The 19820-nt window shown below is 41.3% G+C and overlaps 2 protein-coding genes across 4 annotated transcripts in view; one reads left to right on the top strand and one right to left on the bottom strand.

Moving 5' to 3' along the window:
- Window positions 1-781: 781 nt before the first annotated feature.
- On the top strand, window positions 782-12129 carry rpl31 (ribosomal protein L31). The gene is made up of 5 exons (XM_069891058.1): window positions 782-889; window positions 1180-1286; window positions 3492-3617; window positions 11246-11358; window positions 12057-12129. The coding sequence occupies exons 2-5, from the start codon at window positions 1180-1182 to the stop codon at window positions 12086-12088; spliced, it is 378 nt and encodes a 125-aa protein (XP_069747159.1). The 5' UTR covers window positions 782-889; the 3' UTR covers window positions 12089-12129.
- LOC138739287 (TBC1 domain family member 8-like) overlaps window positions 11838-19820 on the bottom strand; it is a 93415-nt gene continuing 85432 nt past the window's right edge. For 2 of the 3 annotated variants that reach the window (XM_069891052.1, XM_069891054.1), the window contains 4 exons: window positions 19703-19768; window positions 18453-18542; window positions 14972-15066; window positions 11838-12723 (listed from right to left, as the gene is read on the bottom strand). In XM_069891052.1, coding sequence (XP_069747153.1) covers window positions 12307-12723; window positions 14972-15066; window positions 18453-18542; window positions 19703-19768 — 668 coding nt within the window. In that variant the 3' untranslated portion in view covers window positions 11838-12306. The remainder of the gene's footprint in view (window positions 12724-14971; window positions 15067-18452; window positions 18543-19702; window positions 19769-19820) is intronic. The other variant, XM_069891053.1, reaches the window with a different exon arrangement.

The raw sequence follows: 19820 nt of genomic DNA on the forward strand, positions 1-19820 counted from the left end.
GAGGTCGACAGCATCGAGTCCACGCTGCTGAAGATCCAGCTGCGCTGGATGGGTCACGTCTCCAGAATGGAGGACCATCGCCTTCCCAAGATCGTATTATATGGCGAGCTCTCCACTGGCCACCGTGACAGAGGTGCACCAAAGAAAAGGTACAAGGACTGCCTAAAGAAATCTCTTGGTGCCTGCCATATTGACCACCGCCAGTGGGCTGATAACGCCTCAAACCGTGCATCTTGGCGCCTCACAGTTTGGCGGGCAGCAGCCTCCTTTGAAGAAGACCGCAGAGCCCACCTCACTGACAAAAGGCAAAGGAGGAAAAACCCAACACCCAACCCCAACCAACCAATTTTCCCTTGCAACCGCTGCAATCGTGTCTGCCTGTCCCGCATCGGACTGGTCAGCCACAAACGAGCCTGCAGCTGACGTGGACTTTTTACCCCCTCCATAAATCTTCGTCCGCGAAGCCAAGCCAAAGAAAGAAAAGAAGACACAAAGGCGAACAAGTGCAGACTTTCACCATCCCTAGTCCTATTTGTGTGTTCATTCTGCAGCATTGCCAGTGCCGTGGTTCCTCCCCTTCAGCGGGTTGAGGGGCTTCCCCCACCAGCCCGGCAGCGGACAGATCCCAGACTGCGATCCTTCCTCAGGGAGCCCTTGCACCGGGCTGGGGCCCTCGGGTCACTCTGGGGGGGAAAACGTTTCATCACCGTGTTCAGTGAAGGGAGAAATGGAGGGAGGGCGAACATGGGCGCTGCTGCCCCGGAAGTGCTTCTCAATCAACGCCCCGGACGCGCTTCTTAACCCTTCTGCCCCGGAAGTGCTTCTTAACATTCCTCTCCCCACCCGCCCGCCCGAGGCCGCCTTCCTTTTCCGACCTTCCCTCGGCAGAGTAAGTAGGAGCTGTGACAATCTACATGCATCTGGCCGCCAGAACGCTCGCACCTTCACGGTCATGTGGGCAGAACGGATCCATGGAACAAGGGCCTCGGTCTCGGGCCCCATTTCCTCCCGCCTGGCGGACGATTGCATTCCTGGGTCTGCGGCAGCTCTGGGGCCTAGGCCGGGGAAAGGGCGCCAGGCTCGGTTCGGCCGCAAGGCCGGCCCCGCGGTGATGCGGATCCCGCTGAAATTGAACACGAGTTTTAATCCTCCGCCTAATCGATCCTGTTCTGTCCGCAGATGGCTCCGGCAAAGAAAGGTGGCGAGAAAAAGAAAGGCCGTTCTGCTATTAACGAGGTGGTTACCCGCGAATATACAATAAATGTGCACAAGCGGATCCATGGCATGTAAGTCAAAAGGAACCAAATTAAAGGAATCAAAATTCTGCAAACACTCCGATCGCATCTGTTAGAAAAAAAACGTTTCGGGCCCGTCAAAGAAACGAGGGATTTTGTTTAACCACCATAATTCCCCTTAATTATAAAACTCTTACCGAACTCTGCCTTAAAAACTGTATTTCTTTTCAATTTTAACGGGTACGTGAATTTTCCGTGTTTTTAAAAGTCATTTTCTGCGTTTTTAAAATGATTTCCCCTTTTTTTAACCCGAAGAGTGGTGGACCTGCTTGCCAGTCAGTCATGGTGCTTTTAAGATGCAGCACCTGGGTGGCCCTCCTGGGACCCAGGTGCAATTAGTGGGGCAAAGGTGCTTCCAGCACCTTTTAAGTTGCTGGGGGGGGGGTGGTGGACCCATTAAATAGCCAACCCAGCAATTTGAGGAGGATCCTGCCCCCACCGGCTGTCCGTCACCCCAATCAACCTCGCCCTCGTGGCAGCCAATCCTTCTGCCCCCGCCAATTGTGGCATTCTCCCGCATCATCGACCTCACTACCCCCAATTGTGGCCCACCCCCCCCCCCCCCCCAACGTGGCAGCGACTCCTCTCTCTTCCCCCTCTCCCCCATCATGGCAGGCACTTCACCCGGGGTTTCCCTGTGATGCCAGCACACAAGTTCTGACGTCACAGGAGTAAGTGGGTCAGCCATTTTTGTTTTCAAGCTGCTGGTGGTCGAGACCCAGGTAAGTATAACTGGGTTCCCTGACTACCTCTGAGGTAGGGCAGGGATCCGGTTGATTTTGGAGCTCATTGACTGGGTCGGATCCTTTCAAGCTGCCTTGTGAGTAGGGTTAACCCCATTTTACAAGGCAGCTTGAAAGCACGTACTGAAAGTATTGTAGGGAGTAAGGTTTGAGTAGAGACGAGAGAATGTTGCTGTGTACAAAGACCAACAACAAACAATAGCATGGCACCTGGCTCAAAGCAACGACATTAGCGTGGGCAACCCTGCATTGCACAGTTCAATGTTATCCATCACGAAAGTTATCTTCCTACTGAAACTAATTTTTAAGATGAGCCCGACATTTCCACCCCTTGTCGACGGCCCACAGTGTTTATTCCTCATCTAAAGAGTCTCAGGTACAAATTTCTTGTGTGAACCCAACCATATGGTCCTATACCCTTCCCCAGGAGCAGCCAGCCTAGGGTGGTGCAGGCTTGGGTTGTGATGCCTTCAAATAGCCCGGTTCCTGAATTTCATATTTGAGGGTTCAGAGCAAATTTGAACAGTGTTCTCAATTTTTTTTTCACTCTTGTATATATTTAATCCTAGTCCCTCACACCTCTCTATGTGGACTAATAATCCTTGTACTGACACCGTCTATTAGACAATGCAAAACCCACGTTAAAATCCCGCATCAGATTAAATCCTCTTTTCATCCACAATCTCACCATAACTCCTCTCCCCATCCTCTACTTTCATAAAATCCCCTGTATGCAGCTGCTGTTAAATTCCCCATTTGTTTATTTTGCCTCTAGGCTTATTTTACAGAGGTGCCGGAGCGGCACTCTGCTGAGGTCTGGCAGAACTGCATCCCTGATTACTGCTTGGGGATTGGATGCAAGTTGGGCAAGGGCACTACTTGGCAAGATGGGTGCTATTTGGATGGGGTTGGGGTGGTGGTTCCTATGGCATTCCTGTGCTCTGTTTGCCATATATATGTAATACCAATGATACCTGCTGTTTTGAAAATGAATCTGAGAATTTGCTGAATTAATGCCTTTTTTTAACGCAGTTATTTCAGAAATTTGTTTAAAAAATCATGAACGGTGAAGAGTTTGAATAGAGTGGGGATTAAATAGTTGCAGTGTATTTGATTTTACTTTCAAATTGGGAGTCTCAATAACGTGGGCACGTCACATAATGCCATTAGTTTCAAATTAATTATGGAGGATAGGTCTGGGCCTCTGGTTGAGGTTCTAAATTGGAAAAGGCCAGTTTTGAGGAAATGAGGAAGGATCTAGAATGCATGGAATGGAATAAGTTGTTTTCAGGCAGATGACACTAAGATTGGAGGCATTATGGACTGCATGCAGGTCAGTGAGACTAGGCAGAATAATGTTTGGCACAGATTAGAAGGGCCAAAGGGGCCTGTTTCTGTGCTGTAATGTTCTATGATGTTTCACAAACTAACAACTTAAATTTTTATTTTAAAGTGGTTTTAAGAGACGTGCTCCACGTGCTATTAAGGAGATTCGAAAATTTGCTGTGAAGGAAATGGGCACTCCTGACGTCCGCATAGATACTCGTCTAAACAAGGCTGTGTGGGCCAAGGGTGTGAGGTCAGTGACAAGTTAACATCATTTCTCAGTTTGTGGTGGCTTGATTTTTCTCATGTTTGGGGTGATTTGGATTCTGGTCTTAAATCCAGCAGATTAATGCATTGTTACTCAGATAAATCATTCATGTAGGTTAGAGGGGTTGTGGTTCGGTACTTGGTCAATGGAAATTCCACTTTTTATCTACTTCGCTGTCTGAGAAACAAATGTTCAATCCTCAATTTTTGAGACTGTCTATTTTGTATCTATGGCTATACAGCCATTCCCTGACATATGTCAATGTTCTGTTCTGATAGATCGGTCAGATCTTGAAATGGCTGTAAGTTGGACATATGTTGACCTCTGGTTTCCCGCAGTTGGGTGCGTGCTGTGGTATCCGGCTACTGTAATTTTATGTTTTTGATATTTTTTTTGGTTTCATGTACAGATGCCATAAGTTGAGGATTGATTGTATATGCTTCTTTGCCCTTGCTTTTGATGACACAATATATGTAATTTGAACGTAGGACAGCACAGTAGCAGGCCTTATGGCCCTAGTGTCTGTGCTAAAGATGATGTTGAAATCAAAATAAAAGTGCACTACTTGCACCTGGTAAGTATCCCTCCATTCCCTTCGAGTTTGTGTATCAACCCAGCTGCCTCCTGAAAGCTACTGTTGTATCTGCTGCCACAACTACTCTGCTAACTGTTCTAGACACCTACCATTCTCTGTAAAGTTAACCGTCTTGCTCATTTCTCTCAAACCCTCCCCCAACACTCCTATTTGCACATTTGCCCAGGGGAAAAGATTCTGGCTGTCTGTTCTATCACTGATTGTCATGATTCTATAATGATAAATGGTTGTCTCTCAGTTTTCTAGGCTCCGAGTTTGTCCATAACTCATACCCTCTCAACCAGGCAACATCCTAGTGAATGCCTTCTGCTCTCTGTTAAAAGCCTCCACTTCCTTGGAATGGGGCAACCAGAATTCAGAATTGCACTCAGTATTCACAAGTGCAGCCTAACCAAAGTTTATACTCATACCATACACCTTCTTTACCACCAAACCTACTTGTATGGTTGCTTTTAATGAGCTATGGATTTGGACCTTTAGACATGTCTAAGATCAATGGTTTTAATCCCCTTACATTTGACCTCCCAAAGTGCAACACCTCATACTTGTCAGAATTAAACTCCATCTACAATTGCTCTGTAATTGATCAATCTTTTTGATCTATACCTTGTATTTGATAGCCCTTTACAACTCCACTAATCTTTGTATCATCTGCAAATTTACTAAGCGCTCACCTTTTTCATTCAAGTCATTTATATACAGTATATCGCAGACAACAAAGGACACAACACCAGTCCCTGCAGAACACTGCAGGCCTCCAACCTGTATAATAGTCTTCCACTGTTGCCCTCTGTCTTCTATGAGCCAGCCAGTTTTGTATTCAAACTAATAACTTGCCATGAATCCCACGCAACTGCACTTTCTGAAGCAGTCTACAATGAGGAAGCTTGTCAAATGCCTTGTCCATTTAGTTAACATCCACTGACTTACACCATCTCAAAAATCTCAATCAAATTGGTAAAACGTGACCCCTTAATCTTATGATCTTTCCAAATATGCACATCCTTTCCTATAGTTTCCCTCCCATTGATGTGAGGTTTACTGGCCTATAATTTCCAGGAATAACCTTTTTCACTTGAGCAAAGGTAGAATATTAGCCACTCTCCAGTCCTGTCACTAATGAGGATGTAAACATCTTTGTCAAGGCCCCATCAATCTTCAGTTGCTTCTTTCTTGACCTCTAATGACAAGCATCTCCACATTGTTTCCTATCACTATTTCTGTCCTTTATTGCCCACTTGCTCTTGAGTCAGCATAAATTCCCTCTTTTGTCCGCAAGCAGTCCTATCCTCTTCCTTGACATCCTCTTGTTTTTAATGTAAATGTACAACAAGCATACAGTTTTAGATACTGTTGGGGTTTGGTAGGTGACCTACCAGGGACAAGTGGAGGTGGTCACGTCTTTGGCACAGATGCTGGCACCCTGGCTCAGAAGGGAAGATGGGGGAAAAGTAGAGTGATGGTGATTGAGGATTTGTTGGTTAGACAAGTGGATAGGAGGTTCTGTGAACAAGATCGAGGCTCCCAGATGGTATGTTGCCTCCCAGGTGCCAGGGTCAGAGACGTCTCTGATTTGAGTTCACAGCATTCTGGAGGGGGAGGGCAAGCAGCCAGATGTTGTGGTCCACATGGGGACCAATGACATAGATAGGAGTAGTGATGAGGTTCTGAAAAAGGAATATTGGGAAGTTAGGAAACAATTTAAAAAGCAGAATCTCAAGGGTGGTAATCTCAGGATTGCTGCCTGTGTCACACGCCAGAGAGGGTAGGAACAGGAAGTTGTGGCAGATGAATGGGTGGTGAAAGAGTTGGTGTTGGGGGCAGGGGTTCAGATTTGTGGATCATTGGGATCTCTTGGGGAAGGTCTGACCTGTACAAAAAGGTCAGGCTGCTTCTGAACTGTTTTGGGGTGGGGGGTGGGAATCAAATATCCGGGTGGGTAGGTTGTTAGAGCTTGGGGGAGGATTTAAACTCATTTGGCAGAGGGGTAGATATCAGAATGTGAGGGCAGAGATTAGGGTTGAAGGACCAAAGCATGATGTTATGTGCTCTGAGTGGGTGAAGGACAGGCAGGGGAGAAATGATAAAGGTAGCCAGTCAGAGGGGTTGAAATGTGTATTTCACTGCTAGGAGTATTAGGAATAATGGGGTTGAACCAGAGCATGGATCAGTATGTGGAATTACAATATTGTGCCCATTACTGAAACTTGGCTGGAGGAAGGGCAAGATTGACTGATGCAGGTACCTGGGTTTAGGTGTTAGGAATTGTATGGGAGGTAGAAAATGGTGGGGGGAGTAGCATTACTGGGCAGGGATAGTATCACAGCTATAGAAAGGGAAGACGCTGCAGAGGGAGTGTCCAATGAGTCAGTGTGGATGGAAGTCAAAAATAGGAAAGGAGCTAGCACTGCTGGGAGTAGTCTAAAGGGCTGATATTGCCCTCGGGATTCTGAAGAGCAGATAAGCAGGCAGATTTTGGAATTGTACTGGAACTACAGGGCTGTACTTATGGGTGATTTCAACTTCCCTAATATTGACTGGCACCAACTGACTGCAAGAGGGATTGATAAAGCTGAATTTGTCAGGTGTGTACAAGGAGGATTCCTGACACGTATGTGGACCGGCTGACGAAATGTGAGGCCATACTGAATCTAGTTCTGGGGAATGAAACTGGTCAGGTGGAAGATCTCTCAGTGGGGGGGGGGGGGGGGGGGGGGTGGAGTGACCACAACTCCCTTAGCTTCAGCATAGCCATGGAAAAGTACATAAAAAATCAAACTGGGAAAGTGATTAACTGGGGAAGAGCTAATTATGCAGGAACTAGCGAGAATAGATTGGACACTGGATGTTTAATTTGCTGGGTTCAGGGCAGGGAAAAGATGGTAGGAAAAAGGAACCCATGGCTGACGCAACAGGTCAGGCAGCTAGTCAAGAGGAAGGAGGAAGCATACATTAGATAAAGGAAGAAGGAAACCAGGAAGAGCACATGAGAAGTATGTGGTAATCAGGAAGGAGCTTAAGAGAAAGTCTTGGTATGTATGTAGAATTAAGGAGAACACCAAGACATTCTATGCGTATGTGAAGAACAGAACGGTGACGAGAATGAAGGTGAGGCTGTCAAAGAATAAGGGAGGCAACATGTGCCTGGACCTGGAGGAGGTTGAGGAGGTCCTAAATGAAATCTTTGTGTCAGTATTCACAAGAGAAAAGAACCTTGATCATGGTGAGATCAAAATTGAACGGGCCTGTATGCTGGAGTATGTGGAGATTAAGGAAGTGGAAGATTGATAAGTCCCCAGGGCTGGGTGCAATATACCCCAGGCTGCTGTAGCAAGTGAGAGAAGAGATAATTGGATCAGTAACAATGATCTTTGAATCCTCTTTGACCGCAGGGCAGGTGCTGGAGGATTGGAGAATCCTGGGCATTATAGACCAGTGAGTCTTGCATTAGTGGTGTGTAAACAAATGGAGATGATTCTTAATAGGATCTTTGAGCATTTGGAGAAGTACAGTCTTCTCAAGGATAGTCAGCATGGCATTGTGAAGGGAAGGTCATGCCTCACAAGCCTTACTGAGATTTTGAGGAGGTAACAAGAAACTGATGAGGGTATGGGGTAAATGTGATCAACGTAGATTTTAGCAAGGCATTTGACAAGGTACCCCATGAGAGACTCCAGAAAGTATTGAGTTACAGAATCAGTGGAAAATTAGCTGTATGGATAAAAAAATTGGCTTGTTGAAAGAAAGCAGAGTAGTAGTGGAAGTGTTCTGCCTGGAAGTCGGTGATTAGTGGAGTGTCGCAGGAATCTGTGATTTTTATAAATGACCTGGATGAAGAGGTGGATGGGTGTGTCAGTAAGTTTGTGGATGACACGGTTTGGAGGAGTTGTTGATGGAGCTCAAGGCTCTTGAAGATTACAAGATGATATAGACAGGATGGAGAGTTGGGCAGAAAAGTTACAGATGGATTTCAATCTGAATAGGTGTGAGTTGATGCATTTTGGAATGACAAGCCAGGCGGCTGAGTACAGGCTTAATAGTTGGTTACTTAACAGTGTGGATGAACAGAGGGACCCTGGGGTGCAAATCCATTGCTCAAGGTCGCCACATAGGTTGATAAGGATAGTTAAGGTTTATGGGATGCTTGGATTCATTATTGGGGTAGTGTTACAATTCTACAAATCTTTGGTAAAACCACACTTATTGTGGTCTCACTAAAGACTATTGTGTTCATTTCTGGTCACCTCATTATAGGAAGGATGTGGAAGCAATGGAGAGCGTCCAGAGGAGATTTACCAGGATGTTGCCTGGATTGGGAAACAAGTCTTATGAGTCAAGGTTAGCAGAGCTGGGATTTTTTGGAGCGTAGAAGGATGAGATGAGACCTGATAGAGATCTACAAGATTATGAGAAGCATAGAATCTTTCTAAGGGCAGCATCCACAAATACAGGAGGACATGTGTACAAAGTTAAGGGAGGGAAGTTTAGGGGAGACATCAAGGGTAAGTTTTTTTTTTACACAGAGTTGTGGGTGCCTGGAATGCTTTGCCAGGGATTGTGGTGGAGGCTGAAACATTAGGGGCATTTAAAAGACTCTTAGACACATGGATGAAAGAAAAATAGAGGGTTATGGGGTAGGGAAGGTTTAGTAGTTTTTTTAAGTAAGGGATATATGGGTTGGCACAACATCAAAGGTGCTGTATTGTTCGATGTTCTACAAAATGCATTGGATTTTTTTTTTCCTTAATCCTTCTTCCCAATGATAATTCATGGTCACTTTTGGTTTTCCTATATCTCTGGGGCTCTGTCTGATTGTAGTTTTTAGAACCTAGCATATGCTTCCTTTTTCTTCTTGACTAAGTTGATGGCCTTTCTCATTGTTCAAGGTTCCTTGACCTTGCTCTTCCTTAGCATTGGAATGTGGTGTTCCTGTATTATAATTTGTTGGTCCTTAAACAATTGCCACATGCCAGTTATCAGCTGCTCTCATTTAGCTGCCCCTAGATTCTGTCTATAGCACATCATTGTTTGCATAGAAAGACCTCCTTTCTTCACTGGATTTTTTTTGCACTGCAATCCATCAGAAACACTTACATGTTTGTTTGCTTTGGTTATGCCTGGATTCTCCGTGCTTTTGCATACTGCCTCTTCACATTAAAATTATGATAATCTGCACCTACCTCTCCAGGTCCTGTCTTCATTTCTACTCTTCAGGGCTTGGCTTTGGTATTGCCCTAGCTATTCGCTTAGGTTACCTCAATTCCTTTAAACTTACCTGGTTTTGTTGCCTATGCTCCCTTAAAACATATTGGCTTCACTGAAATGTTACTGTGTTCAATAGTACAAAACTGCTGTTTCCGCAGTGCCAATGTAAGAATTTTACTATTTTTTTAAAATTTGCCCTAGGTTTTTGGGTTAAAACTTAGTTGTTTCTCCTCAGTAGACATAATGTCCCTCAGTTAACTGCCACAAAGAGATCACCTGATTAATAGCTATTTAATTGTAGACATTTGCTGTATGAAAATTGGCTTTCTACATTTCATTATTTCAATAGTGACTGATATGGCTATAAACTGATTTAGGAAAGGCAATGACCAAATTTGTGTGCTTGTAGGTGGGCTCTACTAATTGATGTGGTAACTGTTGAATTGAAATTAGAATCATCCCTTAGTTCGGCTGGGGAATTGTAGACTAAGGATAAGAATTTAATTTGTACTCTGGAGACAAAATTGAAAAGGGTGATGAATGTGGGACTGAAAGTTTTGTATTTAAATACATGCGATACAAAGAATAGTGTCGATCATGTGGTGGTGCAACTGGAAATGGAGACTATAGGTGGGTATCTCTGAAAGAAAATCACAGCTGGGATGAAACATCCAAGGAGACACAGTGTATCGGCAGGAAGGGTTGGTAAATCCTTGGAAAGAGGAGACCTAAGAGCAGAAGATATAGAATCCCTGTGGGTAGTGTTAAGATAGGATAGGTCAGTGGTTCTCAACCTTTTCTTTCCACTCACATACCACTTTAAATATTCCCTATGCCATCGGTGCTCTGTGATGAGTATGGGATGTGGGTGGGAAGGGAAAGTTGAGAATCACTACTCGACTCAATTGTTACTGAAATATTTTGCTTGAGAAAAATTGTCATTGGCCCATTTCCCTTGGAGTTATGAAACCATGCACATCACAAGACAATTACGTACGATTAAAACAGTCATTTTCAAACTTTCCTTCCTCCTACATACCACCATAAGCAATCCCTTACTCATCACAGAGCACCTATGGCATATTTAAAGTGGTATGTGAGTGAAAAGAAAAAGGTTGAGAACCACTGGGATAGATGGTTTCGTGATAAGAGAATTAAGGGTTGCAAAGGATAGTAAATCAGTCATAATGGAATGGCAGGGGATCAATGAGACAAATGGTCTAATTCCACTTCTTTGTCTTAGGTTTCCTCTTCAATTTAATGAATTGAATTTGGGATCAACTACTCTTCAGATGATCAAATCAGAAACTGGATCTTCATTATATAGTGTATTCCCCAAGATGATTATATTTTATGCCACATTTGTAAAGAAATGATCTTATTCTGATGCAGTATGTACTTTTGTAGGGAGAGGTTAACTTTATAACGTTTGCAGTGGTGCAATTGGTACTTCAATTCTTAACACATCAACTGCAAATTACTCCAGGTATTTGGAATGTCAAAGTACTGTTTGGTTTATTTAAACTTGAATCCCAAGCAAAAAAGCAGATGTTAAAAACAAATGACAAAACCACTTGGCCAAGCAGCGTCTTTGGAGAAAAACTTGTTTCAGATGTCACTTAACCAGTAGAGTTCTTCTGGTATTGTGTTTTTAAATCTCACCGAGTGAGAATGAAATGCCCTATTCCATTTGCAGTTTAGGATTAAAGTACATTTATTATTAATTGATAGCTGAAGCCTTGAATTATTATGATCTTCAAATTGTTTGTTTTTCCAAAGCTTGAATGCTAATACAAAATGGTGTTTTTTCCAGGAATGTTCCCTATCGAATTCGTGTGCGTTTATCTAGAAAACGGAATGAGGATGAGGACTCTCCAAACAAACTCTACACATTGGTAACCTATGTTCCTGTCACATCATACAAAGGTAAGATGTTTACAAAATAGAAACATTTAATTTGGCATATTTTTTTTTACCCCTTTCCAGCCACTTACTGCAGAATAACATCTTGGCTCTCGTGTTGTCAGGGTAATTCGGAGCTTTTATTTTTAAAAAATCCCTGCAGTTACTCAACAATTTTTAAATTTTAAGAGCAAATTGATAATTAGCTCACCAAAACTTGTAGTCAGAATACAAGTTTTAGTTCACATTCAGGTTACAGACGGATTACAATCTAATCTTTGTTTAGAATTAGAAATGTCAGAGTGTCTTCCTGTAAATTAATTCTTTAATACTCTAATTCCTTACCTCAATTGCTATAGTTGATTGAATAGAATTCACTTACCAATGTTGTGACCTTGTCTTCCTGAAAAAACTGTTTGTGATTTTTTTTTTCTCCCATCACTATTAAATTGTCATGTTTTAACTAAAATAGAGTGTATTATCACCAGTAACAAGGTAACAAGTCTTTGAACCAGCTTTTTATTCTTGTACTATTTTGTATCATCAACATGGTGCAGGTAATTTTATTGAACGGCAGGCCAGTAATGCTCTTTACTGGTTAACAAGTCCTAAGCAAGCAAAAGCAGTGACAAATTGTGCACTAGATAAGCTACAATTGATGATTTAGTTAGAGCTTGACACCTTCACTTGGATATCTGACATGCATACATTTTGCTTTGCAGGTTTACAGACAGTCAATGTTGATGAAAACTGAAACTCAACTGGTTTAAAAGAATAAACAGTAACTTGACTTTCTGCCTGGTTGATTGTTTAATAGAGCTACAAATTTGAAATCACAAGTAGACCAAACATACAAAAAATGAATTTATTCAAAAATGCACAAACTATCAGCAAATTTGACATCACACCCAACATGGTTTTATTATAAACATCTTAAATTTCAGCTGCCAGCGCTGAAACAAATCCATTTGGTTAATGGATAGTCAGATTCATTCTCTGTTGGTACTGATTTGCCTCAGCATGTAGAAGTTTACTTTTTATAGTTACTGGTTTTTCAAAAAAGTTCACAAGGCATTGCTCAGTCAACAAGGAAGCCAAAATTTGCTCAAAAGACACATTCCAGTCATCTACTCCAGGCTGTGACAGTGGATTATTACAGTGTATGTCCTCTTCAAAAACAGCATCTGTCCCACCTGTTGGTGTCAGCATCTCCGATTTTTCAGAACTTGGCAGTTCGGACAAGCTGCTTGAACTGTGTAGTCTTTGTCCTACTTCCCCAATCTGAAGTAGAAGAGTAGTGACAGTTGCAATGGCTTGATAAAGATTGTTCTCCTCCGGGTCTTCTCGAAACATACTGTACAAAGACTTGCAAAACTGGATGAACTCTCTCTGCAGAAAATCAGATACATTTTATACCAAATCTAAAACATCACAGTAAAACAAAACTTAATTTCCATCGACTGAAAAATGGGTGTCAGAGATGGTCAGTCTAAATTTGATAGTTGAACAGATTGCATTGAACAGAGGAGCAAAATAATAAAACACCCAAGTGTGAAATTAAGTATTCTGAATTAATAAATCGCAAATTGATGTAAACAGCAATTTTAAAGAAACCTACAAAACATGAATTTATTCAAAAATGTACAAACATCACCAAAGTATAGGAAGAATATCAACAAATTGGAGAGAATGTTGCCAGGGTTACAGGATTTATGTTATAGATTAAAGAATAAAGAACTAAATGTGTTTAACCTTTGAGTGTAGAAAGTTGAGAGGGGATTTGTTTGAGCTATTTAAAATTAGGGGTATAGATAGAGTTGACATGGAGAGGCTTTTTTCTTTAAGAATGGGGGGGATGCAAATGGGAGGACATGAGTTGAAAGTTAGGGGGAAAAAGTTTAGAGGAAACATGAGGAGTGGACTTTTTTCAGTGGTGGGTGTGGAACGAGCATCCAGACAAAGTGGTGGCAGCAGGCTTGATATTACCATTTAAGGAGAAGGTAGATATGTATATGGACAGGAAAGGATTAGAGGGTTACAGGTTGCGTGTAGGTCAGTAGTGTTAGGTGGCTATAATTGTTATATGGTTCTAGGGATCTCGACCAGTTGGAAAAATGGCAGATGGAATTCAATGCAGACAAGTGTGAAGTGTTACATTTTGGAAGGAGAAATCAAGAAAGGACGTACATGGTAAGTGGTAGGGAACTGGAGAGTTCAACAGAACAGAGGGATCTGCGAATACAAATACATAAGTCCCTGAAAGTGGCATCACAGATAGGGTCATAAAGAGAGCTTTTGGCATATTGGCCTTCATAAATCAAAGTTTTGAGTATTCGAGTTGAGATGTTATGGTAAAGATGTACAAGACATTGATGAGGCTAAATTTAGAGTACTGTGCAGTTTTGGTCACCTAACTACAGGAAAGGTATCAATAAGATAGAAAGAGTGCAGAGAAGATTTACAAGGATGTTGCCCAGGCTTCAGGAACTTGGTCACAGGAAAAGGTTAAACAGGTTACGACTTTATTCCCTGGAGCTCAGAAGAATGAGGGGAGATTTGATAGATGAGGGGGGATAGACAGAGTAAATGTAGATAGGCTTTTTCCACTGAGGGTAGGTGAGATGTAAACCAGAGGACACGAGTTAAGAATGAAAGGGTAAAAGTTTAGGGGGAACTTTTTCACACAGAAAGCGATGGGAATATGCAACGAGCTGCCAACCGAAGAGGTGAATGTGGGCTCAATTTTAACATTTAAGAAGAATTTGGACAGGTACATGGATGGGAGAGGCATGGAGGGCTATGGACTGGGTGCAAGTCAGTGGGACTAGACAAAAGGTTCAGGAAAGACTAGAAGGGCTGAAGGGCCAGTTTCTGTACTGAAATGCTCTGCCATTCCCGAAAAGCAGGACAAGGTGATTGAATATGTAGTTTCTAATAATATTCATCTGGAAACACACCTTTGTGTCGGTTCAAATAATGAGGGGCATGGTGCAAAAAAGAGTGGTTTTTCAAATTTGGATGGCCCCAGCAATACATTTTTGCTTTATTCTCACAATCAAAATGGAGGTGACCAAGAGTTTAGGGTAATGATGTGGGTGGTTTGCTCCAGACATTTTTAACATGCATTTCAGAACATGGTTAGATGGGCTGATCGTACAAGTTAAAACTACCAAGATCAGAACATAGCAAAAATTGATCCAGCCCTAGACCATGTAATTTCACTGAGGTGTCCAAAAATTCATAGACGAGAGCACGTTTGCAGGGAATTAACAATGCAGACTTCCATTTATAATTTGGTTTATTGTGCAAATTACTGCAGTGGTAAGTACATTAGACATAGATGAAGGAGCAGGAAGAATATTTGAATGGATCGGAAATCTGACCAGGTAGGATAAATTCAGTGCCAAAATGGTATCACGAGGAACGGCTTGAAATTAGTGTAATAATATAGTTCTACAAGAGAATAAACAAAAAATGTATTTTCGGGATCAAAAAAGGAAAATAAGCAAAAAAAATAAAAACAAAAAATGGCTAGAAAACAAATGTCAATTGTACACCCTAAATACACGCTCTTTTGGATAGTTACCATTTCCAATTTTGTTTCCTTACGAGTAATCTTTTTAAAAAATGTACATACCTGGTTCATCAGAGGAAGATCTTTTGTGGCTTCTTTGCTCTTAACTAAATCTTCAAGCATTTTTTTCAACTGGTGTTGATGGTCAATTGCTTCAGCTTTTGGAGGATATACCCATAATTAAGGAGCAAAAACCATAAATTTAGCAGCATATCCATTCTCTACACCAACAATTTTTAAAGTTTCAGCTGTGGATCTTGTTCACCTCATTGGCAATTGTCAACAGATGAAGGATATTCAATATCCACCTCCTAGAAAATGGTGGACATGTCTGCTTCACACCAGTATTTTAAATGAGAGGAGAATGCAAGCATTCGGAGAAAATTAATGCTAAATCAGATAGCACAGGGAATAAAGGTAAGGTTAGCCTAATCTCACCACATAAAGTAACACAAGGAAAATACAGGAATGGAGGAAATAATGACACGGAATCCAATTTTTAAACCAGGGTTTTAAAGCAATTGTCAACATTTGAAATGTCTTATTTTAATTGCATTCTCTATTCAGAAATCATTTCTCAGGTCACTGCTATTTAAGAGGCTAGGAGAACAGCAGGGAATAGTTACGCTAACATGAAACATGTAAATTCAATCTTTAAGGTTTTAAAATTAGGTTTATTAAATTTCAACTATCCTTTAAATCCTGAGCTGATTGGACTGAAGTTAGCTCAGGAGTTGATGAATAGTTGATATGTAATAAATGACCAAATTTAAGAGGTAATTACAATAATATCTAGGACAATGTCTGAACACAAGTACTTTCATGAGCCACCTGAAGGCATCTCTCATGGAGTGCAGCAAAAGTATTAATTTATTTTCAATTTCATGAGCTATGCAAGGGAACTGAGCAACAGGAATGATCAAGGCTAATATAGAGGACTATGTTGTCAGGTGCCATGCAATGATGATATATCCAAGCAAAAGTCGAGTTGCTATCCCTGATGTTCAGTGCATACATCATTGGAACACCCCCTCCCTCCCCTCCACAACCCATGATCTTGGGAGTTATCACTGGCCAGAGACCAAAATGGAGTGGGCATGAATACAATATGGCTCCAAGAGCAATTTGAGGGCATGAATCATGGCAAGAAACTAACCTCCAAATTCATCAAAGCCTGAACACCATCTGCAAAGACTCAAAAAATGAGAAGCTGTAAAGAGTCAGCAGGGAAAATGGATAATGCCAGGATTCTTCCGAGACTGATTTTTCAACTGCTCTTTAAGTCACTAGTGTGATGGGACACTCCAGTTGTCTCGATGAGAGGAACAACACTCAAGGAGCTTGACGCCATGCAGAATATAGCAGCCCATCCTCACTCAGTATATCACGTGGCAGCAATTTGTACCACCTAAAGCAGTGGTTTTCAAGCTTTTTTCCTTTCTACCAACATACCACCTTAAGTAATTCCTATGCTATTAGTGCTCTGTGATTAGAAAGGAATTACTTAAGGTGGTATGTGGGGGGGAAAGAAAACGACTGTTTTAATCATGCCTAATTGACTCGTTATGTGCACGGTTTCATGACTCCAAAGGAAATGGGCCAATGACAATTTTTCACAAGCAAAATATTTCAGTAACAATTGAGTCTAGCGTAGTGATTCTCAACCTTTTTCCTCCACTTACATACCATGTTAAGTAATCCCTTACTAATCAGCACTAATAGGGATTACTTAAGATGGTATGTGAGTGGAAAGAAAAAGTTTGAAAACCACTGGTCTAAAGGATGCACAGAAGCAACCAATTTAAACTCCTTACTATCTGCTAGCTACTAAGATGCAGGCAACAAAAGCAAGGGAACACCATCAGTTGCAAGTTGCCCTCTACATTACATACCACCCTAACTTGGAATACATCGCCAAAGCTTCACAATTGAAGGGCCAAAATCCTGGAACTCCCAGTTTAACAGCACTGGATTACGGCCATAATTCATGGATAACAGCTCACTACAGTCTCCTCGAAGGAAATTTGGGATGGGCAATTAAATGTTGTTTAGCCTACAAAAAAAAAGCCCACATCCGTTTAATGAATAAAAATGATCTGTGGTGTGTCAGAATGATGTGCGCTAGTGCACAGTTATTCACTACAAAATAAACCACATTTTAATGCATCTGTGACAGTTGATATATGCAATGAAAATTGAATTGTTAAATTGGGTGAAAGGGCAAAATTGCAGACGGATCTCAATTTCGGTAATCCAAGATTGTTTGTAGATAATGCTAGAAAAAGTGGAGTCCTCAAGAAACAGATTAATGAAATAGATCATGAACAGGTATGGAAAACTGTTATAAAATTTACACCTGGAATGGTAAATGATGCTCAAGTTTATTAAGCCCATGCTAGATCACACTAGGAACTCAAACTGTTCTGGACACCATAGTTTGGGATTGGAGATTGAACATGTGGTGGAATGCAACATAGACTTCCAAAACAAGTTAATTTATGTGGTGAGATTAGGCTAACCTTATTTTTATTCCCTGGTCTATAGGTTACAAACGATTTGATTAGTTTACAGGTTATCAAGAGATAGAAAATACTGTTGGTAGAAAGATTTTTTTTTAAATCATCCAAGAATTACTGCTAGGATTTTCAATAAAGTTGAGAAACATGGAGTCATACAGCATGGAAACAGCCCCTTCAACCCAACTTGCACAGATCAGTCAAATGTCCCACTTACTCCCACCTGCCTGCATTTGGCCAATATCCCTTTAAAAGTATTCTATCCATGTATCCAATGTTTTCTTACAGGTTGCAATAGTACAGGGGTGGCCAAACCGCATCTCGCGAGCCACATGTGGCTCTTTGACATGTACTGTGCAGCTTGCGGCAATACCTTACATGCCATTTAGTGTTAGTGGGGGTGGCTTGCGATCGCATGATTGCTACGGCTCTCAAACATCTGAAGTTTATGGTATGTGGCTGTTATGTTAAGCAAGTTTGGCCACCCCTGCAATAGTACCTGCTTCAACCACCTCCTCTGGCAGCCTGTTCCATGCTCCCTCCACCCTCTATGTAAAAAATGTTTGCCCTCAAGTTCCTATTAATTCTCTCCAACCTCACCTAAACCCATGTCCTCTGGTTTCCAATTCCCCTATTTTGGGCAAAAAAAACTGCATTCACCTGGTCTATTCCTCATGATTTTGAACACCTCTGAGATCACACCAATCTTCCTACTTCCAAGGAATAAAGCCTAGTCTGCTCAACATCTCCCTACAACTCAGCCCCCTCCCCACTCCTTGCAACATCCTTACAAATCTTTCCTGCAGTACGGGGACCAAAATTGAACACCATACTCCAAATAGGGCCTCTCCGATGTCTTGTACAACTGTAACATGACCTCCCAACTTCTATACTCAGTGCTCTAGATTATCAAGTTACAAGGCATAGCATGCTGGAGAGGCCTTGTTCAAACTCTTGCTCCCAATTCATACATTCACAGAATTGACTGTTCGGGGACACGGCAAAGAAAAGAGTAAAAGTATACTTGCTATTTGATTTGTCAAAATAATCCAATTGAATACTTGAAATGAATGTAGTTCTCAGTGGAGAAAAGCTTGATGTGTCTTCATTACTGCAAGCTTAAAAAAAAGACCATTTCAAATGATCAAACCATACAAATCCTTGTAACGTAACAAACCTTAAATACAAATAAATTATTTGAAGACCTCATTAAGAGAATTGGTTTGCAGTGCATTTTGCAAATTGAATACTTCACTTTGCCTTTTAATACCCACAGTAATTTATTTAATGGATTTATTATATGCAAGATGGCTCAAAGAGAATTTAGTAAAGAAAAATATATATTGCAGTTTCCTTAAAATATTCATGTAGATAAAATGGTGTTAAGTTTTTCAGCTGTCTAAGTGCTTGATTAGTAATGGAGCTACTTGACCCTCATCTCTGGTGAAGAAAAAAAATGAGGTGCCAAACCACAAGACAAATAAGGAATTTGGACACAAAATGACAGCCACATGTTTGCTGAACTATCTCCTAACCTCTAACCTCAAAAAAATACAAGCCACACTAATTCAACTGAATTGCCGAGGTATAGCAACTGTTATAATTAATTTTTACTGTGGCACAAATAATACACATCCACAGAAACAAGTAGAGCACATTTATAAATATTGTACAAGAGGTGTGTGCGTACACATAAAATAAAAATCCTAACATCACAGTAATCCAATTCTAACATTTAATAACCTAAAGGCAGGACAAGGCGCCCAAGTTTTGGCCACTTTAAAGCTTATGCAAATTTTTAGGAATTCCATTCCACAACATAGACAAGTAGCAGAAGGTACAAATGCAAGAAGTTGAGTGGGAATTGGGTAAGGTTGGTTACACCAAAAGCCAAAGTTCAGAACTAAATGATCGACAGGGCTGGGAATAAAATTGTATGAATTAATGAGGATATAAAATAAGGAATGTAGAGTCTATGAATGGATAAGAATTAGACTAAAATTCAATGTTAGGAAGGGCAGAGGTGAGGAGTTAATGAAATTGTACAGGCAAAAATGGAAGCACAAAGTTTCTGCACATTTATAGAGTCAAACATGGGATACCATTCACTACCTGGTATATTTACAAACAATAACGGTTTTTAAATATAGGCACCATTGATACAAGTCATGCATCACGTACAAAAATCAGATCCCAAACAGAAATGAACCAAGAATAAGTCAACTCTTTCAATTAAGCACAATTCATTTTTCTGTGCTTTACTCAAGGATTGCTTTACCTGGTGGAACATGGAGTCTGTACAAGAGTCTGAGATTTTCACTGAAGTCACCGTAGTACATTAAATCTATGTAAAAAAAATTGGAATTTAGTTTTTTTGCGACTTATTTTGTAAATAT

The sequence above is a fragment of the Narcine bancroftii genome, chromosome 7, assembly GCF_036971445.1.
Source record: "Narcine bancroftii isolate sNarBan1 chromosome 7, sNarBan1.hap1, whole genome shotgun sequence".
Classification (NCBI taxonomy): Eukaryota; Metazoa; Chordata; class Chondrichthyes; order Torpediniformes; family Narcinidae; genus Narcine; species Narcine bancroftii.